The sequence below is a fragment of the Maylandia zebra genome, linkage group LG10 (genome assembly GCF_041146795.1).
Source record: "Maylandia zebra isolate NMK-2024a linkage group LG10, Mzebra_GT3a, whole genome shotgun sequence".
Classification (NCBI taxonomy): Eukaryota; Metazoa; Chordata; class Actinopteri; order Cichliformes; family Cichlidae; genus Maylandia; species Maylandia zebra.
In genome coordinates, this window is record NC_135176.1 from 15,573,892 (window position 1) to 15,600,822 (window position 26,931).

The 26,931-nt window shown below is 39.9% G+C and overlaps 2 protein-coding genes and 1 long non-coding RNA gene across 7 annotated transcripts; 2 read left to right on the forward strand and 1 right to left on the reverse strand.

Moving 5' to 3' along the window:
- The first annotated feature begins 3,285 nt into the window (after positions 1-3,285).
- LOC101485529 (transcriptional coactivator YAP1) lies at positions 3,286-15,361 on the forward strand. Of its 2 annotated transcripts, XM_004549972.3 has the most exons (9): positions 3,286-3,864; positions 4,194-4,423; positions 6,182-6,381; positions 7,124-7,278; positions 9,769-9,870; positions 10,110-10,213; positions 10,409-10,527; positions 10,896-10,996; positions 11,288-15,361. In XM_004549972.3, exons 2-9 carry the CDS (start codon positions 4,223-4,225, stop codon positions 11,464-11,466), a joined length of 1,161 nt encoding a protein of 386 aa, XP_004550029.1. In that variant the 5' UTR covers positions 3,286-3,864; positions 4,194-4,222; the 3' UTR covers positions 11,467-15,361. The 2 variants fall into 2 exon arrangements, with proteins under 2 accessions (XP_004550029.1, XP_004550030.1); XM_004549973.3 differs by lacking the exon at positions 9,769-9,870 and having other exon boundaries at positions 3,288-3,864.
- On the reverse strand, positions 4,440-21,550 carry LOC105940891 (uncharacterized). Its single transcript, XR_013100561.1, has 3 exons — positions 21,412-21,550; positions 7,128-7,242; positions 4,440-6,634 (listed from the first exon to the last, which is right to left on the reverse strand). It is a non-coding gene; the product is annotated as an uncharacterized LOC105940891 (long non-coding RNA).
- On the forward strand, positions 19,107-26,809 carry birc2 (baculoviral IAP repeat containing 2). 4 transcript variants are annotated; one of them, XM_076889164.1, is made up of 13 exons: positions 19,107-19,191; positions 20,555-21,367; positions 21,447-21,727; positions 22,744-23,046; positions 23,208-23,496; positions 24,154-24,253; positions 24,400-24,478; positions 24,575-24,623; positions 25,015-25,257; positions 25,368-25,466; positions 25,843-25,998; positions 26,105-26,146; positions 26,279-26,809. In XM_076889164.1, the coding sequence occupies exons 2-13, from the start codon at positions 21,274-21,276 to the stop codon at positions 26,470-26,472; spliced, it is 1,929 nt and encodes a 642-aa protein (XP_076745279.1). In that variant the 5' UTR covers positions 19,107-19,191; positions 20,555-21,273; the 3' UTR covers positions 26,473-26,809. The 4 variants fall into 4 exon arrangements, with proteins under 4 accessions (XP_076745279.1, XP_012774352.1, XP_076745277.1 ...); XM_012918898.5 differs by lacking the exon at positions 19,107-19,191 and adding an exon at positions 19,574-19,713; XM_076889162.1 differs by lacking the exon at positions 19,107-19,191 and adding an exon at positions 19,962-20,278.
- The last annotated feature ends 122 nt before the right edge of the window (positions 26,810-26,931 follow it).

The window sequence follows — 26,931 nt, forward strand, 5'->3', positions numbered from 1 at the left end:
ACCGGCACACTTTTGCATCGGAGGTTTTCGGAATGCTTTTATTTTGGTATTTCCGCTGATCCGTGCAATAAATTTGCATGTTAGCCTAAACATTTAGATTTAACATTTAACATTTAGCATTTAGATTTAACATTTAGATTTAGATTTAAATATAATATTTAGATTTAACATTTAACATTTAGATTTAAATATAATATTTAGATTTAACATTTAGATTGAATATTTAACATTTAGATTGAATATTTAACATTTAGATTTAACATTTAAAATTCTGTTTTAAATATGAAAAGTTACAAATATTTTACTAAATGTTGTAAAAAATGACTTGTTTTGAGCTAAATGTGGAAAAGTGTTGCCGTTAATTTTAGCATGTTTCACTTTACAAACGGCGCCCCATATCATAACAGCCAAAATGTAAACATGCACTCTGTGGCTTTACTGGTTTGTGTGGCCAGACTGACTGATTATCTGGCTTGTTGCCTTTGAAAGGCCAACCAGCTGTAGCATGATATTTATCCGACATGAGATGTATGAGAATAATAATTGTGTTTAACAAGCTCCAGAGGGAAATAGCTACCCTGGCTGTGTCTGTAACAAAATCCACCTAAAACCAACTGTTTTACCTCCTTTGTTCCAGCGCACGACTTCCCATAAAACGCAGCTGTTTAACATTCTGGAGGTGAACCAGCGACAAAATGTGTTTCCCAGAATATTCCCTAAATAATCAAAAATAAACCAACAGCTGTCACCACATAGGTTTTATATTGCTTTCGTTTCACACTTTTTTTTTTATTCTGGTTTCAATCTTAACCATTTTTAACGTTTTTGAATACTCTCCAAAGCCAAGTCCTGTCTTTCCAAACCAGTTTGTGTCTCTGAGAGCAATTCTTTACCCGCTTTGTTTGTGGCGTGAATAGGCACCTGATAAGTTGCCTGTGCGTGACCGCTGTAGTCATGCCCGCTGATTTGGCAGAGAAACGCTGCGGATTAAAAACCGCATGTGGAGATGATTTGATCTGAGACAGCAATCAAAAGACTGGAGAAACGATCCTCGAATCTTCGCTCCTCCTTTTGTACATTCCGTCTAGTAATGAGACGTGAAACCCAACGCGCTGCACGTTTCAGGTGTCAAGGTGAGACACTGCCATCTAATGCGTAGTGCTGTGTATTACATTGCATTTATGGTAAGGTCCACTGATCTGAATGTTTTAAGCATCCTGCTTTGAAACCTCAGACACATAAAACAATCGAAAACATCTTAATGTATGAATTAAAAAAAATAATCAGACACTGGACTGAAAACAATCCTGTAACTTTATTCTTGCTTAGAACAGTTCATGAATTTGATTTTATGAAAATTCAATATGAGTGACAGTGATGTCCTAAGCCTGACATTTAAAACATTTAAAAACAGTCTGTGCAGTGCTGTGAAAAAGTAAGAACACAATCTTTAGCAGCAATACCTTGAGGCTTTCGGTGTGACAGTCTCTCACATTGCTTGGAGGGAATTTTCATCCATTATTTGCTTCTGTTCATTGAGGTTTGCAGATATTTGTATATGCACAGCTGTCTTAAAGTCCTACCACAGCATTTTAATGAAAATGAGGTCTGGACTTTGCAGCAGCACTTTGATAATTTTCTTTTTCAGCCATTTGCTGCTGTACTTGGGATTATTGTCCTGTTTTCTGACCTAATTTAGCTGTCAAAAAGATGGCTTCACGTGATCTATAGAGCTCATGATTGACTCAATGAGGTGTCCAGGTGCTGCGGCATCACCCTTCCACCACCGCGCTTGACCTTTAATATGAAGTGTTTGTGCTAATGTGCAAATATCTCTATTTTAGGCTAATTTGTACAAAGGACGTCTTATTGTTTGTTCAGATCCAGCTTTGTAAAACCTAAGCTGTGCTACCATACTCTTTTAAACAGAAGACGATTTTTCCTTGCAAACCCTCGAAAAAGTCATGCTTGTTCAGCCTTTTTCAGTCATACCTTCATGAACTTTAACATTTAACCTACTAACTGAGGTCTGTAGAGTGTGAGATGTAGCTCTAGGGGTTTTTTACCCTTCCTCTGAGCCTTTCACTGTCTGACCTTGGAGTGAATTTGCTGGGGCGTCCACTCCTGGGAAGATAGCAGCGTAGTGTTAAAACATACCTGAATGGTCCAGACCAGCAAACTGTCAAAAACATCTGCTTTTTTTAGAGTTGCCCGCACTTACTGGTTATCAGTGAATCAAGTGCATTTAATTCGCCTGGCTAATACTTACACTTCTTACACTTTTATTTCACATGGAAGCAGTGCAGGTCACTCAGTTTAGCCAGCAAAGTGGGACTCGCAGATATTTGAGCCTGTGAGTGTCTGTGAGAGGGCAGAGTGTCTGAAAAGTGTCTGCTGACCTTTTCTTCACCTTCAGCTTATGCAACTTGCCCATGTATACAGACAGGAGGCCGTCACAGCACTTTAGTGCTCACAGTGGTAAACGTATGTGTTACACCATGCTGCTATCTTTGTACTTCACTGGTAAAATAATGGGCCTCAAATTGTATACACTTCTCTAAAGTAATGACTAAACGGGGGGGGACACACACACACAATATATAAGCCAAACTATATATTTTGATAATATATAACTTTACACAGCCTAATAACTCCATCAGTGTTTTAATCAGACTGGATTGAAGGTAAACAAACTGGTTTCTAAAAGGTGATCGATGCAGAAAAAACCTAAAACATCTCCAGTGCTTGACTGTAAAACATTATGAAGTAAATAAAAATGTGCTTACAGAAACAATCAGAATGGAAAAATACTTTATTTGTTTTAACTTTTTTTTTTTTTTTTAAAGCTCAATCAGGTAATTGGCCTACATTTTTCATGAGGCATGAGTTCAAACTAACTTTTTCACTATTTTAAAATTAAAAAGTCAAGCATTTATTCAGATCAATAAGTCGTCAAGTCAAAGTTTATTAGCTAATATAAGACTCGGGCGCCCCCCGTGTGAGCTGCTGCCTTTGGTGGGTTATACTGAACTGAATTAGTGGACGCACTGCAGTCCAGAAAGACATTTTTCTTGAATTCAATCTGTTGGCCAGCTGAGCTCTGAGCTCACTGTAGCGCGTGTTTTCCACTAGAGGCAGGCGCTGTGTCCTGCGTGCCTGCACGGGACAAACAGGCTCCGGCTGGCTTGGCCTCATCAGGGGCGGATGTTTTCTCAGTACAACTTCCCAATTTCCCCACCCAACCCCCAAACCAGACGAGACCCAGGCCCGGACTCAAGAAGTGATCCCCCACCCACCTATCCCCTGAAAGTATATTATTGCGCTTGTCTCTTTCCCACCTCCCTCCTTATCCGCATTTGGCGCTGTGCTACTTTCATCAGCTGCACTGGAAAACCGCACAAACTGGAATCAAAAATCTAGGCAGAAAGTAGAATGACGCTCATTTCCGTCCATTGTAAGGGCTGAAAGTGACTCACATGATCCAAGTGGAGGTGTTAAAAAAACTCAAAGTCGTTTTTTGTTCCTTCTTATTGATAGTTCACACGTCTGTCCTAGGAGTGAAGTATTTCCCCTGCAACTGCGGCAGCTTTAAAGCCTGCAACCCCGCCCCTTCGCACTATCACGGGAATCTAGACTGAAAGCTGGATGTGAAAAAAAAAAAGTTTGGAGGTCTCGCAGAAACCACTCTTCTCCTACCAGCTTCCATTTATGCGTTTATTCTTTTACTTTGGGAGGTTTTCGGCTGAGACTTTGCGTCAAACCTGGGTGTCTTCCTGACTGTTTTCCCGGCTGAGATTTCTCCGACTTATTTTTTTCCTCTGCAGGAATACAGAGAGAGGGGGGAAACGGTCTGGCTGCTTAAAGGTATGTGGGAGGCATGTTGTCCACCGCTAAGACTGAGTTTGCTCTGAGATCCGTGCTTTAAAATGCGATCTTTCGACTTCTTTACAGAATGATTGGCAATCTGTTCACATCTGATTTACTTCCGAGACATTAGAGATTGGAAAAGAGCCACAACGACGCAAAAGTTCAAATGGGGTGGTGTTGGTGGTGATTGGGGAGGGGGGGTTTGGTGGGCAAAAAGTGTAAACAAATCCGATCATAACTCCAGCACTTTGACGGATCTAGTCTCAGCGGGCCCGGTGGGGGGGTTTCTCTCCTTGTTTGTTTACGTTATTTCACTTTTTCGACAGATTTGTTTCGACAGTAAACTTTTGGCGACATGGACGCGCACCGTGGCGCGCCTCCGGCCGGGCAGCAGATCGTGCACGTCCGCGGGGACTCGCAGACGGAGCTGGAGGCCCTCTTCACGGCGGTGATGAACCCCAACGCGGCCAAACAGCCTTCATCTCTCCCCATGAGGATGAGAAAGCTGCCGGACTCCTTCTTCAGACAGCCGGATCCCCGGGGCCACTCCAGACAAGTACTAAAAACAGCCGCTGTTCTCTCACCATGCAGGCTTACAGAGCCGACTCTGCATTACACTCTTACACTCATGGCAAATCACAGCTGTGCAGTGACCACAGTGATGCAGAGCAATCCAAAAAACCTGCAGTCCGACAGAGTGGGGACACGACATGTTCTGTATGAGCAGGCAGGAGGAGGGGTGAATACTTTAGAAACACATGGAGCTGATGCATTACATTCTGATCCTTTAGGTTTTCCCTTGTTTACACATGCAAAACAAATATTAGAAATATAAAAAAGTAAGTAAAATGGAGCGGTTTTGTGGGTAAATAACAGCTTAACATGTACGTTTTATAAGACCTGGGGAATCTTGTTGCTTTCCTCCCTGCTTCCACATGGGTGGTAAATGGTTGCAGCTTATGGTTTAAAGGGAAGTTGTTTACTTTAAGAGAATTTATTGTGCAAAAACACCAAACACTTCCTGCTGCTTCCATCTTCCTGATGCTTTCATCTGTTTATCTAAGTGTCAAAACGAGACGTCTTAGAAATGTCAGCCAGCTATCGCAGACTGCCGCTTCATAATACAAGTGTAAAATATTGCTCTTTAAAAAAAGAAGGGTTCAAAACAGTGTCTGTCCTGACTGACTGTCTTACTGAGGTTATTGGATTGTTTTCCCATTTTTCTCATTGCCGAATGCCTGCCGAGTTCAGTATTTTGTGTTGAGACTAAGAAAATGATATGAGTTGACTGATGATTGTATGATTCCTACTCTTACACAGAGTTTTAACCTGTTGTGTTAGCTGTCTTATATTTGTAGTCCTTCTGGCCACAGTAAACAGTTCAGCTGTGCTGCAAAATGATGCACGGCTCCCTATGTCTGACCTGCTCGACGTTTTCAGGTTTATGCAAAAGTGGCTGCTTTTTTTTTTTTTTTTTAGATTGTAAGTTACACTGCAAAATTATCAAAGGTAGGAATTTACCAACTTTGAATCTATAACTGTAAGTTGACCAGGATTTCACTTTATGCATAAAACCTTAAATGACTGTATCTGTTAAAGATTCGCCTTGTTTTTGTATATTTAAAGTGTTTCAGATATGTCCTTAACTCTACCATGTTAGTTTGCTGGAGGTGGCAGAAGTGAAGATGCTAAGATTTTCTTTGGGAGTGACCAGGATGGAGAAGATTAGAAATGAGTGGAGAAATAGAGACAAAGTTAGAGAGGCAAGGCTGAGATGTTGATGGAGATGCCAGGCAGGAGGAAAAGAGGAAGTTTGTAGATGCATTGAAGGAGGAGTTCCAGAGGGCTGGTGTGACAGAGGAACAGGGTGAGATGGAGCAGCTGTAAGAAGATTGTTATATGTTATAAAGGTATTGGTGAGATTCACAGAAGCCACAGGGAGAAACATTTGGATTTTTCTTGTGACTACAAAGCACCTGTCATCTTTATCATTTAAAATTGCATAACACTCTGATTTATTTCACAATCATCAGTCATACCTCCTTAAACGGTTTCTTATATTTGTAGATGTGACTCAAACATGAGAATTCTTGCAGTGTGTCAGACTTGATCAGCAGTAACATCGGGACAACTGTGTGGAAAGCAACACTAGTACTGTGCACAGCACTGCGTAGCACTTGAGTTTAAATCTTCTTCCTCTTAGTGCTCACTCTGGTTTCCTTCCAGATCTTGTTGTCCATCCGGTCGGTTTATGTTTCTGATTGCCGTTTGTGGTTTCGTGACAGAGTTGTTAACCCTGCTTGTTTCTCGTCAGGCCAGTTCAGATGGAGGTGTGTGCGGCTCCCAGGCTCCTCATCACGTCCGCGCCCATTCCTCCCCTGCTTCCCTTCCTGTCAACTCCCTCTCCACTCAAGCAGCAGATGTAGCAGCAACACCAATCATACCCGATGACATGCCACTCCCCCGAGGTTGGGAAATGGCCAAAACACCGACTGGCCAGCGTTACTTCCTCAAGTAAGGTTAACCTCCAGTTTATCTGTGTTGCATCTCTTCTGCTCTGCAGGTTATTAGAAAGGTTGTGTAGGAGGAGCCCCGTTCATCTTGTTCCAATCCTCTCTGTTGTGCACTGGCACTCATCCTGTGTTGCAACAAGTGGTTTTCACAATTTTCCAAATCTCAAGGTGGCATCTTATAAGAATTTGATCACACTGATTGTTCAAGTGATTAATTTACAGTCACATTTGCTGCACTTTTGCTTGACAGCTTCCTGTAAAAATATGATAAAAATCATCAATAGTAGTTCAGGTTACGTGGATCATCAAACCGACCCATTTCAAAGCTAATTATATTTGCACCAAGAAACGTTTCTTTAGATTTTTCACTAGATTTTTTTCCTGCAACAGAAAGCAGTGCAAACAATGTGATTAAAAAGTGATGGGAAACAGTGAGGAGAGGCATGCAGGAGTGCTGCTGTAACCAAGGCCTGAAACAAATTAGCTGCATGCAGCCAGAAAATGTTCTGACTAGTTTTGCAACCAGTGCGGTTGTAACTTCACAGGAGCACATGGCCTGGCAGCTGACACTCCTGACAAAGGTCATTGTAGTTTACAGCAGCACAAATGTTGTCATTTGTCTGTGTGAATGTGATTGTGTGAGCGTCTGGTCGTACAGGTAAAGCAGGTCCGAGGCTCCTTATCCAGCAGGTTACAGTAGTTTAACAGTCACAGATACGTTTAGACTTGTTGTGTTTTTTCAGTCACCTGGATAAGACAACCACTTGGCATGACCCTCGCCTGGCACAGCTTCAGTCAGCTGCGGCTCAGCATCCCATCTCTGGCCCTCCGGTCCATGCCCACTCCCTCAGCAACCCAGCACCTACAACGCAACCACAAAACATCAACCCAGAGAAAGGTATCACTCTGCTAGCTCCTACAAACCCTCAGCTCGCCGTCCAGTTTCTTTGAAAAGCACAGACCTGCTTCTGATAATAACTCCACCTCCGGTGGATCAGGTCTTTGCTGGGTGGGATTTCTTTATCCTTTTGGTGGCTCTGGTGATTTTGGTGGGAGCAAAATCACAGAGACGGGACTCTTGGATTTCATCTGAGAGAAATCAGGAGTTTTCCTTACTTAGATGCAGGTTTTCCAGTTAACTGGACCGTCTTATCTTTAAATAAATTAAAATCTAAAGGTCAGTTCACCCAAATTGCAATTATTTATATATTTTCTTTGGGGGTTTTTTGACGGGTCAAATGACAGACTGACTGTAAATGTGCGTGGAGACAGCATGGGGGACTGCATGAAACAAAGTACACTGCTGCGTTTTGATGCAGCTGCACAATAAGAGATTTCTGTGTACATTCTTACAACCGGTCTTAAAATTAGTTAAATACAACGTCAGATAAACAACAACAAAACATGACATATTACATCGTGTCACTGCTTTAAAAAAATAACATAAAAAATTCAAATGTAGAAGCAGTGTGTGGGGAACAAGCTAAGTGGACCCTGACTGTTTCCTTAGGAAATTCGAGGTGAAGTAATAGCAAATGCACTTGATTAATTGATCAACACCATGTTTGAGCACCTATGAGTGAGTATTTATTGAGCAAAGACGACCACAATGATCTTAGATAAGCTGATGTTTCTGGCCATCGATCTGCAAAGGATTATAAAGTTATACAAGGTTATATAAGGTCTTCATTGTACAGTGAGAATTATTCACACGTGGAAAATATTCAAGAGAGTTGCCAGTCTTCTCAGGAGTGGATGTCCCAACAATGGTCAGATTATGCAATGCTTAGAGAAACTGCAACAAAAGGAGCTGCGTATCAGACTTGACAGGCTTCAGTTGGTTATTAAATGTTAAAGGTCATAGCATTACAGTTAGAAAAAGACTGAACAGGTAAGGCTTGTTTGGAAAGGTTGCCAGGAGAAAGCCTGTATGGCTCGGCTTTGCCAAGGTGGATCTGGACAAACCAAAAGACTTCTGGAGCAATGTCCTTTGGACAGGTGAGACCAAAGTAGAGATATTTGTCTGTGATGCACAATCACGTTTCACAAAAGCCAAACGCAGCATATCAGCACAAACGCCTCACGTTAACTGTCAAGCACGGCAGTGGAGGAGTGATGATTTGGGCTCATTTTGCAGCCACAGAACCACAGAATGTGTTACTTCAGCATTGTAACAGTGAGTCAGACTTCCTCCAATCATGCTCACACACTGCTTCTGCATTTGCTTTTCTCATTCATATATATATATATACACACACACATACATACATACATATATACACACACACACATACAGACACATATATACACATACATACATACAGACACATATATATATACACATACATACATACAGACACATATATATATACACATACATACATACAGACACATATATATATACACATACATACATACAGACACATATATATATACACATACATACATACAGACACATATATATATACACATACATACATACAGACACATATATATATACACATACATACATACAGACACATATATATATACACATACATACATACAGACACATATATATATACACATACATACATACAGACACATATATATATACACATACATACATACAGACACATATATATATATATACACACACACATATATATATATATACACACACGTATATATATATATATATATATATATATATATATATACACACGTATATATATATATATATATATATATATATATATATACACACGTATATATATATATATATATACACACGTATATATATATATATATATATATACACACGTATATATATATATATATATACACACGTATATATATATATATATATATATACACACGTATATATATATATATATATATATACACACGTATATATATATATATATATACACATATATATATATATATATATATATATATATATATATATATATACATATATATATATATATATACACACGTGTGTGTGTATATATATACACACACACACATATATATATATACACACACACACATATATATATATACACACACACACATATATATATATACACACACACACATATATATATATACACACACACACATATATATATATACACACACACACATATATATATATACACACACACACATATATATATATATATACACACACACACACACACACACACACACACACACACACACACACACACACATATACATATATATACAAACTAGAGACAACACAGAAATTAAAGGACGTGGGCCATATTCTACTCTTTTTTTTTTTCTTTAATTTTTTTTTTTATTATTTTTTCTCTCAGTACTCCATGCTCTCCATCTACCATTTGCCTTCTCACTGTGTACTTTCACTGCTGTTCAGGTCCACTGCCTGAAGGCTGGGAGCAGGCTGTGACTGCAGATGGAGAGATGTACTACATCGATCACATAAATAAGAACACCACATGGGTCGACCCGCGTCTAGGTAGCACACTATCAAATTTGTGTCTCCTAAATTGACAATTCTTGTTTGTCAATGAGAACTATTTTGTTCCAATGTCCACCATCACAAGTTGCTTTGTGGCAGCCATAAAAAAAATTTAAAAAAAGAAAGATCGCAAAGTTTTGAAAAGTTTTCCTCATAACTGTAAATGCTAAAATGTTGTGAAAAATATTCAGGTAATTCTCAAAAAGCATCTCTTCCTGTCGTTTTCTGTGTTACAGCTCAGAAGATGAACCCAAGCATCCTTGGCATGGCAATGCAGCAAAGTCAGGAAAAGGACAGGCTCAGATGCAAGCAAGGCATCCCTCAGCAAATCGCACCACAGGTCAGGGGTCAAACTGCGCCCAAACTCTTGCGCTTCATTTTAAGTTGCACAGTTGTGTCCATAAGCTGCTGCATAGAGAAGTTTTTTTTTAGCTTACTTAGTTATCCTGTGCTGTATATCAGGTGTTCAGTTCAGTTTCAGTTTGAGTGTAACACAAAGTCATACAAGTAGGTGTGTGTGCGTCTTGCGTTTCAGGATGTAGGAGGAAGGAGCCAGATGCCCGGTGGGATGGACCACGACAGGAGCGCACAGACACTCGTCCCGTCTCTGGATGTCAGGATCAGAGCATCGAACCACGAACCTACACTTAATGGGTGAGTGGTGATCATTGAAGTCATGGGTGTTGACTCATAAGAAATTTAGAAGTGTTTACCCCCGCCCAAAAAAATAAAAAAATAATCAACTTGATCTTCACAGCATAACAAAAGCCTTTTAAATTTCAGGGAGATCAATCTGTCCAGTGAAACGTAAACCATCGTAATTCCATGTCCACTAAGTGGGAAGCCAACAAAAAGATCTGTGGTCACCACCTGCAAACAAATATTACATAAATTAATATTTCCAGAAGGCACTGGCAGTTCAGTCACCAGAAGAAGTTGATGTATCTGTAATCTCTTTAAAGTCTACTGTGAGCTGAGATGCTAAAACAAGGTAACTGTGGTTTGCATGTTTCTTTGTGCAGCGCTCACTCTCGCAATGAGAGCACTGACAGCGGTCTGAGCGTCAGCAGCCTACCCCGCACGACGGACCACATGCTGAGCTCTGTGGAGCACATGGACACTGGTAATGTACCTAAACACACAACATCCATGACACAAAAACACAGACTTGGGTTTCTGTGGTGGGGAAATAAGGCTTTTGATTAATCATCCATCCACACTCTAGCGAAACCAAATTAATGATTAACACAGTGTAAAGATCTTATCCTAGCATCCTTTGTTTTTAGTTGGGGTTATTTTGTGAGAGTAAATGTGTCGAAACTTAAGCCACTGACAGTGAAACTGAAATTCAGTGCAGTTTGAAATCTTTTGAACCTTTTGTTGATTTAAAGCAACATTTTTCTGATTCGTTCAGGTGACTCGGAGCCCCCCTCGATGGCCTTGCAGGACTCGATGCCCGTGCTCCCAATGTCCGAGGGCGAGGAACTGATGCCCTGTATCCCAGAGGGTCTGAGTTCAGACCTGCTGATGGACATGGAGACCGTTCTATCCGGCTCGCACATGGACAGAGACAGCCTGCTCACCTGGCTATAGACACGACCAGCCACTGGTCCAAATGTAATTTGGCATCAAATTTCCATAACGTGACTGAGAATTCTGGTGGATTTTTGGCTCCAAAGGTGGTACAGAACAACATTACAGAGAGAATATGCTACCGTTGTGTGATGGATAACCTAACACTACTCACATCCTGAGGAAGAAGGTGGTAAGCTGCTGGTATTTTACTCTTTTTGGCCCTGGTTTTAAAGAGAAGCACGACAGAACATCCATGTTTTCATTTTTCTAATAACACTCCATTCTTTTTAGTCTTTACTTGGTAGCTGGTTTGGAACAAACTTTTAAAGTGCCCCGTTATACTCATTTACAGGTTCAGAATTTTATTTTAAATGTTTACTAGAAAAATCTATAAATGATTTTTTTAATGCTGGTTTTCTCAAACTGTACATTTAAAAATGCCTTGTCATTTACACTCCTGTCTCTTTAAGATGGTCACTAAAAGGCTGCTCTGTTTGGTTGGTTGAAATGACAAAAGCAAGGAAACACTGAAGAGGTTATGAAGTTAACAGGTTTTTAACAGTCTAAGAGGCGTTGGGTGCAAGCAGAAAAACATTATTCACATTAGGATTAAATTCAATAGTTGATTATTTTCTCTCACAGAGAGCATTTTGCATGTAATTAAGGCTAAAATCACAGCACTCCTATAGTTTTTAACATATGTCAATGATGTTTCTGTCTGGTCGAGGAACTCTAACGTTAGGTACATTTATAATTACCAACTCTGTTGGTGATACAAGGGTGGCCTGCATCTGGATTTAACTAGTTCCTCGTGCTTGCTTTTGGGCTCTGCAAAACTGCCAAGTGGGTAATATGTGTTACATAGTGAGTTAGATGAGTAACGGAGGAAAAGCCTGAACTGCTTAGAAAGCCCCTCAAACTGTTTAGCAATATCATGAAGTCCAGTACATGGTGTGGCATGCAAAAATTAATTGTAAAACACTTTAACCAAAAGGTGGCAGTGTTTTACAATAAAATTTTAGTGTAGTTGTCCACGCAACAAAATGGAAGTTTGTTTCTGCCACTTGAAAGAAAGATCTGCAAATTCTTTCTAAGTTGAAATTTATCTCAAAATTTAGATTTTTAAATTTTTAAAGTTCCAAGTTAAGTTAAAAGTTTGAGATAATTAAAAATTTTAGGAAGTATGTTTAATTATCACCTACAAACCCCCCCCCCCCCCAAAACTGTGCCATTAACAAACTTTCTTACACCCAGAAATGCATTATTTTATGTGTTTCTATCCAAACATATGAACTTTAATATTTCTTTTTTAAAAATTATACTTTTTTTTTTACCCAAATTATTAGGCTTAATATGATAGTAGCATGAATTCTGTACACATGTCACACTAACACTAACTTTTATCATGTTTGAACATCTCATGCTGATCTCAGCAGATTAGCTCACACAGAGTAGAGACTACACTGACACAGTGCGCCGCCTTGTGGTTCAAAGTGGTATTACAGAAGAGTACAGGCCAGCCCCATTTACTCTTCAGCTGATATCATGTTTGCAACACACAGACATCATCGCTACAATAAGATCCTTTCAACATTCACAGAAATAACAACAGCATATTAAGGGTACTTTAAAAAAAACAGAGTGAATTCACAAAAAGAGCATTTCAAAAGAATAAAAGTGGTACAGAAGCGATACGACGTTTTGTTACACACACTTTTAGTGGGTTACTACGTCAAAACAGCCTCTAAATTCAGATTTTTAAATGTACATGTGTGCTAAAAACAACAACAACAACAAAACATTCCTAGCAAGGGTCAGAACTAAGCAATCAAACTCAAGAACTAACACTAGGTGCGTTATACCTGACTAAAGACCTCCTGCTGAAAAGCTGCCACTTTTCTGGTTTAGGGACTTGATGCACTCTTGTGGTGTGACTCTATAGAATTTGTCATGAATGAAGATGCTAAAAGGAGTCGCATTTACTTCCAAACCTTAAAAGCAGTTGTTTGAAATCCTCACAAGCAGAAGTATTAAAACTTGGTCTAAAGACCTGACAATTCAAAGTCTGCCATTAAATAAAAATAATAAAAAGAGCTACAGAGTGATGCCACCATACAAAGGAGTCTTAGTTTGAAGACTAAAACTAGAATATAATCTGCTTTCAGGAGTCCTCCTCACACAGAGAGGAACTGTTACAGAGAACATCTTCAGTGAATGATCTCATGATCACTGTAACGCAATGTCTCCCAATACAGGATTTTCCCCCGGCAAACGGTAATCCCAACTCATCTGGTGATTTGATGAAGTTTATTAATTAATTAGCCCATCTCTGTTCTAAAAAGAAACCCTCACACCGCTCTGATGTAAAATCTCTGCATATACAGTTACTAACATACAGGTTTTACTTGTCTTGTTGCCATGTTAGGTTGCATTTTATTCCCATGATTTTGTGCACACAGAACTGGATTGAAACTTCACAAGTATGTGTTAGAGATTTGTTATACTGGATTGCGTAGCGTGTGGCTGCTTTGTCCACTCCTTTTCTTTGTTGGGGTTTTTTTCTAACATAAATTAAATCATCTGCCAGCATTCCTCCAGCTTTGATAATTAAACTGGTTTATTCCCTTTTTTGGCTTGAGGCAATCCTAATGATTCTCCTCGTATAACACCAAAGCACCACCTCCACACAGAAAAAACGTGCAAGCCAAGTTTGAACTTCTCAACTGCAAATCAGCTACAATTTTTATCATTGCTGTTTATTTTTCAGATGCACTTTTCTACTATTTCAGGCATCCAGTCTTACCCCTTAGTTTCCTAAATTGCAAATGCATCAAAATTAATGGGGAGGATGTCAAAGGCTAATTGATTTTCTCATATTCAATGAAACGATAAGTCATGTGTCTGATTTACATTATATTATTTTTAGAATATCTTGTAGAAGATGCAGTCTTTCATTTGGGCTTGTTGTTTATTAACCAGTAAAATTTACTGCAACAACTAACCTGTTTCACAGTCTACAGCTACTTGATGTAGATTAGATGGTTTTACAGGAAAGCAGCATCATACCAGCAGTTTTGCATGGATAGGAATGCATTAGATGCCTGGAATAGTAGGAAAAATACAATATTATCATAGAGAAATAATCTTTTTTTAGTGCTAATAAGATATTGATTTGCTGCCACACTGTAGAGTTAGAATTGTTTGTGGATCAAGCGAAACGTGTCGTGCTTCATAAAAGGACTTCAGCATAAATCAAAGATCCTGTTCTGACTTCTCCAAAAAGAAAAATACTAAATGCGGATGCTGTGTTTGTAGTATATATTGTACTCTAACTGAAAAGGCTATCTGAAGTTGCAATGCAGGAGGCAAACATCAGCTGGGGAGCAGTTTAATTCTCCCTTATTAGTAAAGCTATGTAAGAAGTGTATAATCTGTTTGGTTTTTTTGTTGTTTTTTAACTGCTCGGTTGTTTCTGCAGTGTGTGTTTGTATATTTTATCTAAAGTTGAAGCTTTTAATTGTTGGTGAAAGAATTTTCTCTAACCAGCATTGTTAAATATATCTATTAGTATACAGTATAGAGTAAAAAGGTATAATTAACCCTCCCCCACAGTCAACGTTTTGTGATGTTTCCTAAAATTTAAGTACCAAACTTACTGAGCGGCTTACTGCTCGTACACATAGTGCAACACACTACCTAGCCTAATATTTATCTGAGGATGCATGACACTTGCTATGTATGTTACATATAATGACTTTTGTTATCCTATTTACAGAAAGTTTGGATGCAGTCAGACTTATTTTATACCTTTTTATGCATGCGATTTATATAAATGTTCTTTGTAATCATTTTAAAGGAGTTTCTGTTTAACAAACTTTTATGTACCCCTAAATAAAAACATTGTTTCTTGTGATGTGCTGAGTTTGTATTGTACTTTTCGTACCAAACAAAATACTCTCCCTTACAGTTCTGAGGTTTTTATGTATTAAAAAACAATAAATGTAATAAACTTACTGCTTCCATAGGAATTAAGAGGGTATGAAATTCACTAGATTAACTGATCATCAGCAGGTGTGGGCACCTCTATAAAAGCAGACGTTTTGGAGCATTCAGGTGTGTATTAACACAATGCCTAGAAGGAAAGACATCAGCAACGATCTTAAAGAAGCGGTTGTTGCTGCGCATCCATCTTAGACCGCCTTTATTTCTTGTTTTCAGTAGCAATCAATGCCTATGATTGTCCCAGAGCACATTTTGAACAACACCATGGGCATTTCACATTTCACACAGGTGGCTAGTTGTTACACTCTGGAAATGAAATGAAGGTGAGTGTTATTAACTCTCTGGGGTTGTATAAGCGGTTATAAATCATTTTGTAATGACATTATGAAAAAAGAGAAAAAACCCTCCTTTCTATTGGTGGAAAAATGTACCATGTCAACCAGTTTAACATGGTTGTTTAGGAAGAGGGGAGATTTTTGGGAGTGATGGCAGAGACGCATAGAGAGAGCAAGTTTCGAGATGTGACAGATTTGTGACGTTTAGCATGGAGTGTACAGTTAGTGTGTTGTGTTGTCTTGTGTAGTTAGTATATTCGTTGTTTCGTTTTGTGTGTCAGTAAGGCACTAATGAATGTCACAAAGGTAGATTGCAATGTAAACACTGTCCCCAGGTGGATGCTGGAGACAGTGTCTGCTGCTGCCTGCATGCCTGCTGCTGTCAGGCCTGCAGGTTTTAGGCCAGATGCATTTTTAGATAAATAATTTTATATACAGTGGGGCAAAAAAGTATTTAGTCAGCCACCGATTGTGCAAGTTCCCCCACCTAAAATGATGACAGAGGTCAGTAATTTGCACCAGAGGTACACTTCAACTGTGAGAGACAGAATGTGGAAAAAAAAAAAAAAAAAAAAAATCCATGAATCCACATGGTAGGATTTGTAAAGAATTTATTCGTAAATCAGGGTGGAAAATAAGTATTTGGTCACCTCAAACAAGGAAAATCTCTGGCTCTCACAGACCTGTAACGTCTTCTGTAAGAAGCTTTTCTGTCCCCCACTCGTTACCTGTATGAATGGCACCTGTTTGAACTCATCATCTGTATAAAAGACACCTGTCCACAGCCTCAAACAGTCAGACTCCAAACTCCGCCATGGCCAAGACCAAAGAGCTTTCGAAGGACACCAGGAAAAGTATTGTAGACCTGCACCAGACTGGGAAGAGTGAATCTACAATAGGCAAGCAGCTTGGTGTGAAAAAAATCAACTGTGGGAGCAATCATCAGAAAATGGAAGACATACAAGACCACTGATAACCTCCCTCGATCTGGGGCTCCACGCAAGATCTCATCCCGTGGGGTCAAAATGATCATGAGAACGGTGAGCAAAGATCCCAGAACCACACGGGGGGACCTGGTGAATGACCTGCAGAGAGCTGGGACCAAAGTAACAAAGGTCACCATCAGTAACACACTACAACGGCAGGGAATCAAATCCCGCAGTGCCAGACGTGTTCCGCTGCTGAAGCCAGTGCATGTCCAGGCCCGTCTGAAGTTTGCCAGAGAGCACATGGATGATACAGCAGAGGATTGGGAGAATGTCATGTGGTCAGATGAAACCAAAGTAGAACTTTTTGGTATAAACTCAACTCGTCGTGTTTGGAGGACGAAGAATACTGAGTTGCATCCCAAGAACACCATACCTACTGTGAAGCATGGGGGTGGAAACATCATGCTATGGGGCTGTTTTTCTGCCAAGGGGACAGGACGACTGATCCGTGTTAAGGACAGAATGAATGGGGCCATGTATCGTGAGATTTTGAGCCAAAACCTCCTTCCATCAGTGAGAACTTTGAAGATGAAACGAGGCTGGGTCTTCCAACATGACAATGATCCAAAACACACCGCCCGGGCAACAAAGGAGTGGCTCCGTAAGAAGCATTTGAAAGTCCTGGAGTGGCCTAGCCAGTCTCCAGACCTCAACCCCATAGAAAATCTGTGGCGGGAGTTGAAAGTCCGTGTTGCTCGGCGACAGCCCCAAAACATCACTGCGCTCGAGAAGATCTGCATGGAGGAATGGGCCAAAATACCAGCTACTGTGTGTGCAAACCTGGTAAAGACCTATAGTAAACGTTTGACCTCTGTTATTGCCAACAAAGGTTATGTTACAAAGTATTGAGTTGTATTTTTGTTATTGACCAAATACTTATTTTCCACCCTGATTTACGAATAAATTCTTTACAAATCCTACCATGTGGATTCATGGATTTTTTTTTTTTCCACATTCTGTCTCTCACAGTTGAAGTGTACCTCTGGTGCAAATTACTGACCTCTGTCATCATTTTAGGTGGGGGAACTTGCACAATCGGTGGCTGACTAAATACTTTTTTGCCCCACTGTAACTTTGTTTACAAAATGTGTACATAGGTTTTCATAATTTATTATTTATTATTGCATTTCAAGTTATGAAAATAATTTGCTAACTATTACTAGGATTTGTTTTTTGTGTGATTTCAGATCAGTTGGGATAATACAGTATGTCAATGGAAAAATAACTGTAAATTCAGACATGTGAGATTGAGCTGAAAACAATGATACCAAGCAAGGCAAGGTAAAATAAATAAATAAATACATAAATAGAGAAAACAATTTGAAGATAAAAATACAAATGTAAAACCAAAAGTAGCCAAAAATCACCAATTATACCCTGGACCTCAGAAGGTTAACTCAAAAAAAATAAATCATCGGGTATAAATTGTTGTTCATGACTTGTGCAGGTTTCTGACATTTTGTGTAAAATTACACATGTAACAATCTGATTTTATTTTTTTTAACAAACAAAGTATGAAACTTAAGTTAGAATTGTTTTTTGACTTGTATTTGTAAATGAACCGCCCCATGTTGTGGAGCTTTCTGGATTTTACATTTATTGGGCTACATATTTATTTATTATACAGGCTATACGATACATATCACATGTGAATTTGGATTTTATGTCACTGAAATGTTTAATTATGTGGGCTACAGAAAATAATTACATTATGGACTATATTTACCACCCAATTTGATTTCCATGCCATCCTCATGCCACCCTAAGAACATTTCTCCAGGTCTGCCCTTGTGAAACATTGGAGTTGACAAAGGGTTTTGTTTCTTTCTTTCTTTCTTTTTTTAACCATAAAAGACACATTAATGGCAACTCATTCCACTTCATAACAACTGGCAACACAGATGCTATCAACCATCTAACCCACAGCCATGAGCATTGTGCATGCTCCTCTTGTGCTTACATGGGTGGGCACTCCAGCTTCTTCCTACAGCCTAAAGAGGTAGGGGTGTGTGTGTGTGTGTTTTTTTTATGTATAAATACTTAAATGGTGATTTTAAGCTGCTTGATCACTCAGTTATTGAATCAACACCACTGTCAAGTGTACTTGCTTTGTCTCAGACAGCATTTGGGGCTGTCTCGATTCTCGGTACATTAATGTGTTAAGCAAATTTCCCCCAAGGGGGGGGGGGGATTTGCAGAACAGTGAAACCTTTATTCATACTGAAATTTTAAATTATTCAGAAAAACAAAGACTTTGCCGTTGAAGGGAAATTTGACGAAATTTTAAGAACTTCACGCTGTGACTTGTGGGGGCGTGGTGTGAAGGGAAAGCCCGAGCCACATGCATTCAGTCATTCACGGGTTTAAAATGATTCACTGCATCGAAACGACTGCCTTGTGTTCACCAAGCCCTCTATGTAAGTATCTCATTTAATGGAATTTTTAAAAATGATTTTTATTTTAATCTAATAATCCTAAAATGTGACAAGATTTAAACTTGTGTCAGACTGTTGTTGGATTACGGAATCTCCTGTAAATGTAAGAACATTTCTATATTTTTAATTCATCCACGAAGTCTTACATAAAAAGGTGAGTAGTATTAATAAGCTAGCTCATGTAATGTGGCTCTTTTTGTGTTGTTTAATGTGAGCTGACACAAAAACTGATTACTGTAGGGTCTGTTAGTGTATCAGTGGATTTTTAGTGGATTTTATCAGTGAAATACGAGCGAGAACATTTTTGACACAAAACATGCCGTTTTTAGTTTGTTATCCATCCAACGTGGCGACCTTTGGGACCCCAAGCACGACTTTCGGATGTAGGGACTTACCTGTGGGATATCTTATCGATTCATTCATATTTTGGTTCGTTTTAACCGGAAGTAAACTCGTGGGGGCGTGACCAGAATTTTCGGGACTTTCCGAGCATATTGGAAAGCGGTGAGTTAGCACAACAGTGGAAAGGACATATCACGCCACGTTGCTAATAACGTACCGTCTGGCGTTTTGCGTCACGGACATCAGCTAGTTTTTATTTCCCTTCCTCAGTGTTGTGGCCCCGCGCGTTAACGAAGCGGAAAGTGACTGCAATTCATGTTAGCAGCCGTTAGCATTAGCAAGCTAACGCCCGTTGCAAAGCTTATAATCATATCTTTCTTTAGCTGCTTGCTAACCGTGCGTTTTGGTTCATACTTTGATTGTGCGAAAAAAAAATGTAAATAAACCAAGTGCCCTCCTAACCTGACATGTTAATTGTTAGGACACATTAAATGGCTAAGACAGGAACTCTGTTGCGTAATTACAGACAGCTGGTGTGGAAAGTACCTGGCGGAAATACCGTACCTGCCACTGCAGTTTACAGCAAGTCTTATCCCTTTTCTCCAAGAATGAGAGCCCACGTTTGAATGCGGGCTCTCCTTGTCAATCTTCGCACTTTCAGTTTTGATTTATTAAGAAGTCAGTGTCAGGTGGGTTATAGGATCGCTCCAGCGGTTTTCACATGAAGGTCAGTAGATCTGTCACAAGGTCTAGCTGCCATTTGTTGTGTAATGGTTTTGCTCCGAAACTGCTCTCGAAAGTGACAGGAATCGATCCTAATTTTATGTTTCAAATATATCACTTTGGAGACTTAAGCTTTAGCATCAAAACAGTTTGACATTTGTTTCTGTGACCTGCCGTGTAATTTTATATCAACTGAGCCTGCAAGATTTTCACTGTTGAAATGGCCATGAAACATAACTACAGCATGTCTTATGTATGTTTTTTTTCTTGTCATTTACAGATTCTGCTGATATAAAGGAGGCACTCGTGTTACCCCTGGAGGATTAATTTTTTTTAGTGTTTTGTTTTTATTGAATTATGAACCCTTAAACACCCCCAAAAAGGGATGTCCAAGATGGGGGGAGGGGTTTGAGAGCAGGAATTCCTTGGTCTGTGTGTGTGTGTGTACATCTGCTAGAGGCAAATTTTTAACATGTTTTGTTTGTTCGCATAACCATATGCTATATGTTTGAGTTGGAGCGGTTTGGTGGCATGTCAGATATGTGTTTCCTAAGCGTGCATAACGATCCTGGGTGATGTCATGTTTACGTGTGCATTTTACTCACCCTGTGTCATTACTGCAGAGGATGGATTTTGTTTGACGTTCATCTGCGTTAACTGTGGCTAAAAGAGAGATGCTGACATTTAGGCAGTTAAATGTTTAGGTTCAGGTGTACCTCTTTGCTAGGCATAGGTAATATGCATGCAAGTAAAGATTGCATCATGGTTGTGGTGAAACTAAGATTTTTTTTTTTTTTTTTGCACAAGAGCTCTTAAGCTTTAATTATCTTGATCTCGCTAAGAGCTCCCTCCTCTTTTGCATCCTTATCCATTCGTCTGCTTACCTCTTCGGCATTACTGAGTGTGTTTGTGTGAGAGAGCAAGACCTTGGGTTTTCTCAAACCCCTCTCCCTCAGAGGGACATCTCTTTTTCCTTATCTACTGCACTAAATTCCCAAAATGGAAACTCTTCTTCAGCTTAAAAACAATCAGTTTTTAATGGGTCTGTTTCGCAATGGGCCTCCACCTGAACTGCAATATGATAACTCCTCAGGTATATATGTACATTTTTTTCTTTTGAATTTATTTGTATCTTACCTTTGAAACTCAAACAATTTGTTTTTAATCTCTAGAGCTCTTCCGCATCTCAACCTTTGCTCGATTCCCAACATCTGCGGTCACCGAACGAAGTCTGGCGAGAGCAGGTTGGTTCTACACCGGCGTGGGTGACCGCGTGCAGTGTTTCAGATGTAACGTGACAGCTGAGGGCTGGCAGCCCGGCGACTGTCCAACAGAGAAACACAGACAGCTCTCTCCTTCCTGCTCCTTCATCCAGAGCCTCCCATCTACAGCCAACCTCCTCTCCTCTTCTCATTCCGCCTTCTCCCCTCTCCGCATTGTCCCAGCGATACCAGTAAGATCATCAATGCATGCTTCTTCAAATAAGAGTTATTACCACTCAAATTTTGGAGTCACTTAGAAATGGCTTTTTTCAAACCTGTGGTCTAGAGCAGGGGTAGGGAACTCGAGAGCTGGTGGCCAGCAGGTTTTACATGTGTCCTTGATCCAACACAGCTGATTTAAATGGCTAAATTAGCTCCTCAACATGTCTTGAAGTTCTCCAGAGGCCTGGTAATGAATTAATCATTTGATTCAGGTGTGGTAGATCTAAAACCTGCAGGACACCGGCTCTCGAGGACTAACGTTTCATACCCCTGGTCTAGAGGATCATCCTTTGTGGATTTGATCAGTCTAAAAGTTTTCTATAAAAATATAAATTATAGTAAAGAACTTGCCAGAATATTCTTGAGTCAAGAAATTAGTTATTCCATCAAGTAATTTCCAAAAACATTGAGAACTTTAACACAACTCTGTGTACTGCTACTTTCACAAACGAGCTCAGTCAGCCTTTTAGCGGTATCATTTAATGAGACTCCAATGTGGGTGGTACACCATCTTCCACATTTTCCTATTCTAATTAGAGGTAGTTTTTGGTTTTCAGTTGGTGGTAGTGGTATGCATTATTAGAACAAGAACCTTTGAGGAAGTGGGAATTTTGAGGCTCAGCTGGGCAAATTTATTGTTCTATTATCAGAACAGTTCTCAGCTGTGCTAGTATAATTGACAAAGGGTTTTTCTAATAATCAGTCACCTTTTTAACATGATGACTCACAGGCAACACAATGCCTTGTTCAAAGATGGATAGATTAGATTAAATTAATCATTTACAAGTGTTATAATCCCTTTGATGTTAGATTAAAGTAACCAGCTTTTTTTTATTTTTAAAGTTTTTCTTATTGATATGTTACATTTCTCTCAATTTCTTTTAAACAGTTATTCTTAATAGTTCTTCACAGTAAGATTAATAGATTAGTGCCCAGAGGCACTGAGCTGTCTAAGTTTTTTTTTATTTTCTTTTTTTTTATCTAGCTTTCTGGTCCCGGCCCAGCTGCTGCTAACACAGCAGTAAGCCAAGGTGAAGAGCCTGTTGGCTACCTGAATATGGCCTTCTCTGCTCCTCCGCCCTCCAGCCCACTGAGCTCGCGAGGTGTTGAGGACATGTCCCACCAGAGACCAACATGCCACAACCCAACCATGCGCAGAGAGCAAGACCGCCTGGACACCTTCCATTCCTGGACGCTCTCAATCATCATGCCTGCTGAACTCGCCAAAGCTGGCTTCTATTACCTAGGGCAGGGCGATCGAGTGGCCTGCTTCAGTTGTGGAGGACAGGTGTGTGTGTTGTTGTTTGTACTGGGTTTATTCTGCTTAAAGCCCTTTGTTAAAACAGTTATTTTACAATATAAAAATATGAGGCAGTATTATAAAGATGGGCAACATCATTCAGACACCAAACTGATGAAGTTTGGTTTTGTCTTTCTTCCCCTTTGCAGCTAAGTAACTGGGAGCCAGGGGACAGAGCATTATCTGAACACCAGAGGCATTATCCAAACTGTCGCTTTGTCCGAGGTGACAGGGCTGACAACGTGTCGCTAGCTGGTGCAGCAGCAACTGCATCCTTAGCTGCGAATTCCCAGATGTCTTCAGGAGCCACAGTCCTCACCAATGTGTCCAACCCTGCCATGCAGCAGAGTGAGGAGAGGCTGCTCACTTTTGTTAACTGGCCATCACGTATCCCCGTCCGCCCAGAGCAGCTGGCTAAAGCTGGCTTCTACTACGTAGGTATGGATGCTGTCAAAGAGGCACACCTGTTCAGTGACCTTGACTGATTTACCTTCATTAATTGACGTGTGGAACTTTTTATTGGGAGGTTATGCTACTCATTGGCTGCTGTCTGTAAATAAGGTGCTGTATTCTTCTAAAGTGGCCAAAAAGGCAGTTAATGCTAGTTTCAATATAAAAAATTAATATGGTTGAAAAACCATATTAATTTGTATGTTTTTAGTGCCAAAGTCAGACCCTTGCACGTGTAAATCACAGATGAAAAAGTTTCGTTTGACTTTGGTCATTATAAGAAATGCTTACTAGGTGATAATGTTCCTGGAAATTTACTCAGAATCTTTCCCTTACATGAAGTGGTTGTAATGCCAGTAACTTCGGAGGGTTTTCCTGCTGTTTTTGAGGGAGTTCCACTGAAGAGTTTTTCTTATAGAGTTTCTCTGATTTCACTGGAAAGTCCTCAAATAAAATATATCAAGGGGGACACCTGGTTATAAACTCAAGTGTCATAACGAAACTAAAGTGTGTGTGTGTGTGTGTGTGTGTGTGTGTGTGTGTGTGTGTGTGTGTGTGTGTGTGTGTGTTTTTCTTCCCCCCTTTCTTAAATTTGCCCAAAGCTTCTTACTGAAACTGAAAGCTCTTTGTTTGCCCCTCCTGAAGGTCGTAATGATGACGTCAAGTGTTTCTGTTGCGATGGAGGCCTGCGATGCTGGGAGTCTGGAGATGATCCATGGGTGGAACATGCTAAGTGGTTTCCTCGGTAAATACTGCTGTTGTAAAGTCGATTTGTCGTCAGTTTTATCCAGAACACAGTGTGCTGTAGAAAAGCGCTGCTTAGGCAAATGGTGTGCGTACCTGCGGTGGTTCATGAATGTTTGTATTCTTGTACCTCTTTTTTAACTGCAGGTGTGAATATTTGCTCCAGGAGAAAGGACAAGACTTTGTTCACCAGATCCAAGCTCGATTTCCTCGGCTTTTTGAGCAAGTTAGTAAAGACAAACACATCTGAGATTTAGTTCAAACATGTGGTTTGGAATGAGTCATTAAAAAAATGCTGTTTTCTCCCTTTTTTCCACAATAGCTTTTAACAAATGGAGACAATAACTCCAGAGAGTTTGTGGATCCACCAGGTGAGTTTGGAAAATGAAATTCTTTACATTTTTGAAAGGTTTGTTAAAATCTCCCCAAAAAGAATATTTAAGAAAAGAATAAACTTTGTCCCACATAGGATCTTTAACCAGCAAAATAAGACAAGATAAAAATGAATTCTACCATAATATACTTGCAGCAAACATTCGAGTGCACAACAATGTGATTCCGGACCTTTTAAACTGAGCAGAGTCCTTATTTAAAAGTGAAATAGATGTTGGGAGGACTGAGAGCAGAGAAACGATATAGGATTGTTAACAATTTTATGAGTCTGATGAATAAAAATGTTCTCATATTCTGATCGGAGAGACTGGTGCTCTTTGTTTTCTGTTAAAACTGAAATCCATAAATGTCTGCTTTCTCTTCACTCAGTGGTTCACCTCGGTCCTGGAGAGGAGCGGTCTGAGGATGCCGTCATGATGAACACCCCCGTGATAAAGTCTGCTTTAGAGATGGGCTTTGAGCGAAGTCTAGTCAAGCAAACGGTCCAGAGCAAAATCCTGACCAGTGGAGAGAACTACAGGACAGTCCAGGAGCTGGTCTCAGACCTGCTGAGTGCAGAAGATCAGAAAAGAGAAGAGGAGCGAGAGATGCTGGCAGAGGCGATGGCATCAGGTGGAGTTGACATTGATACTGTTCTCACTCCCTTAATTTATGGAAATGTAAAATCAAATCGGTTTAGGTGTTCCGTTGCAGTGAAATGATAATCTTTCCTTTCCTTTCAGATGGCTTCACCTTTGTGAAGAGACACCAGGCAGCTTTGATCCAACGACTAAAGAGTGTAGAGCCACTGTTTGAGCATTTAAGAGATCAGAATGTGTTGAGTATGTACATTTTTCAGCCCTCATATCTCAACAAACACAATTTTTGTCTGAATTCACATCCGTTCTTGGTTAAATAACAAATGAAAATCGGAAACATAATTTTGTCAGCAAAACCCTAATCATAGAGCCAGGGTTACATTTTTGTGATTTAAAAACATGGAGACGAAAGACCTGCACCTGGTGCCGATGCACAAACCTAGAGTGTTTGGTGTCAGGGGCAAATACTGTTAAATCAGATGGTGGATTTCTGGGTAGCCTCTGTTCTCAGTTTTAAATAAAGGTACAACATAACTTGAGGTGCAACAGTGTAATATTTTGTTGCATCTTTTATTTCAGCTGCTTAAAGTGTTTCACGTGTGCCCTTCTTTACCTGCAGGTGCTGAGGAGTATAGCGGTCTTCTGGCTCAGACATCTGCTCAGCAGCAGACTGCCAGGTTGATAGAGCTCATCCTCACAAAGGGAAATGCGGCAGCTGAGGTCTTCCGCAACTGGATTCAGAAAAATGACGTCCACCTGCTCAGAGATCTCATGGGTATGTGTGTAAGCAGTTCAAATACAGACGGGTTTGCACTGGAAACCATGACGGTGATCAAACTGTAGCTCAGTGGTTAAGTGCGTGCTGTCTTTTCTGCTTGTAGCTCAGTCGAACGAAGCTGCATCGCCAAGCCAGGATCTTTCAGGTATGTAGCCTGAAGCAGAGCTCACTGTCCTGTTAAATTGTTTTGTGTTCAACTCACTTTATTGTTTAATTACCATCTCTTCATTTACCTAATTTTTTTTTTTCTTTTTTAAAAATCTCCTTTGTATTACAGACCTCCCAATGGAGGAGCAGCTGCGGCGCCTACAGGAGGAGCGTACATGCAAGGTGTGTATGGATAAAGAGGTCAACATCGTCTTCATCCCCTGTGGACACCTGGTGGTGTGTAAAGAGTGTGCGCCATCACTGCGAAAGTGCCCGATCTGCAGAGGCCTTGTTAAAGGCACAGTTCGAACCTTTCTCTCATAAGCAGGAGATCTGCTGTCACAGTTTTATCATGTAAATCTAATTAATAGGCTACAGTTTATATTTATTGGAAAGGGTGGCAGGGTAATTGCACACCTTATTTTGTTTTTTTTTTCTTTTTCCAACTTGTATGACTCACAAGTTTGTAGATTTATCTACATAACGAGATGAAGCTCGCAGACTAACCGTATCTGAAAGTGATGTAGAGTTGTAATGCTCATGCTTTTACTTATACTTTACCCTAAACTTAACAAGTCAGAAAATAGATGAAAACACAATGTTCAGTGCGATCTGTCTACAAATGACATGCTTGCATTTTAATAAAACAATCACTTTCAGAGTTGCATCTGTTATTGTGGTCTTTTCATTCATGCAGTAGATGTGTTTGCTACTGAGATAAAAAGGCACCTTTCTTTTAAATCATGGATTCTATCAAGCCCGATGATGATAGCTGTTAAACAA

Excerpts from the sequence above, each read along its gene's own strand:
- LOC101485529 (XM_004549972.3), top strand. The coding sequence starts at position 4,223 with ATGGACGCGCACCGTGGCGCGCCTCCGGCCGGGCAGCAGATCGTGCAC. Across the intron at positions 7,279-9,768 it reads AAACATCAACCCAGAGAAAG|GTCCACTGCCTGAAGGCTGG; the intron begins GTATCACTCTGC and ends ACTGCTGTTCAG. Across the intron at positions 10,214-10,408 it reads CTCAGCAAATCGCACCACAG|GATGTAGGAGGAAGGAGCCA; the intron begins GTCAGGGGTCAA and ends CTTGCGTTTCAG.
- birc2 (XM_076889164.1), top strand. The coding sequence starts at position 21,274 with ATGGAAACTCTTCTTCAGCTTAAAAACAATCAGTTTTTAATGGGTCTG. Across the intron at positions 23,047-23,207 it reads GCTTCAGTTGTGGAGGACAG|CTAAGTAACTGGGAGCCAGG; the intron begins GTGTGTGTGTTG and ends TCCCCTTTGCAG. Across the intron at positions 25,999-26,104 it reads CCTGCTCAGAGATCTCATGG|CTCAGTCGAACGAAGCTGCA; the intron begins GTATGTGTGTAA and ends TTCTGCTTGTAG.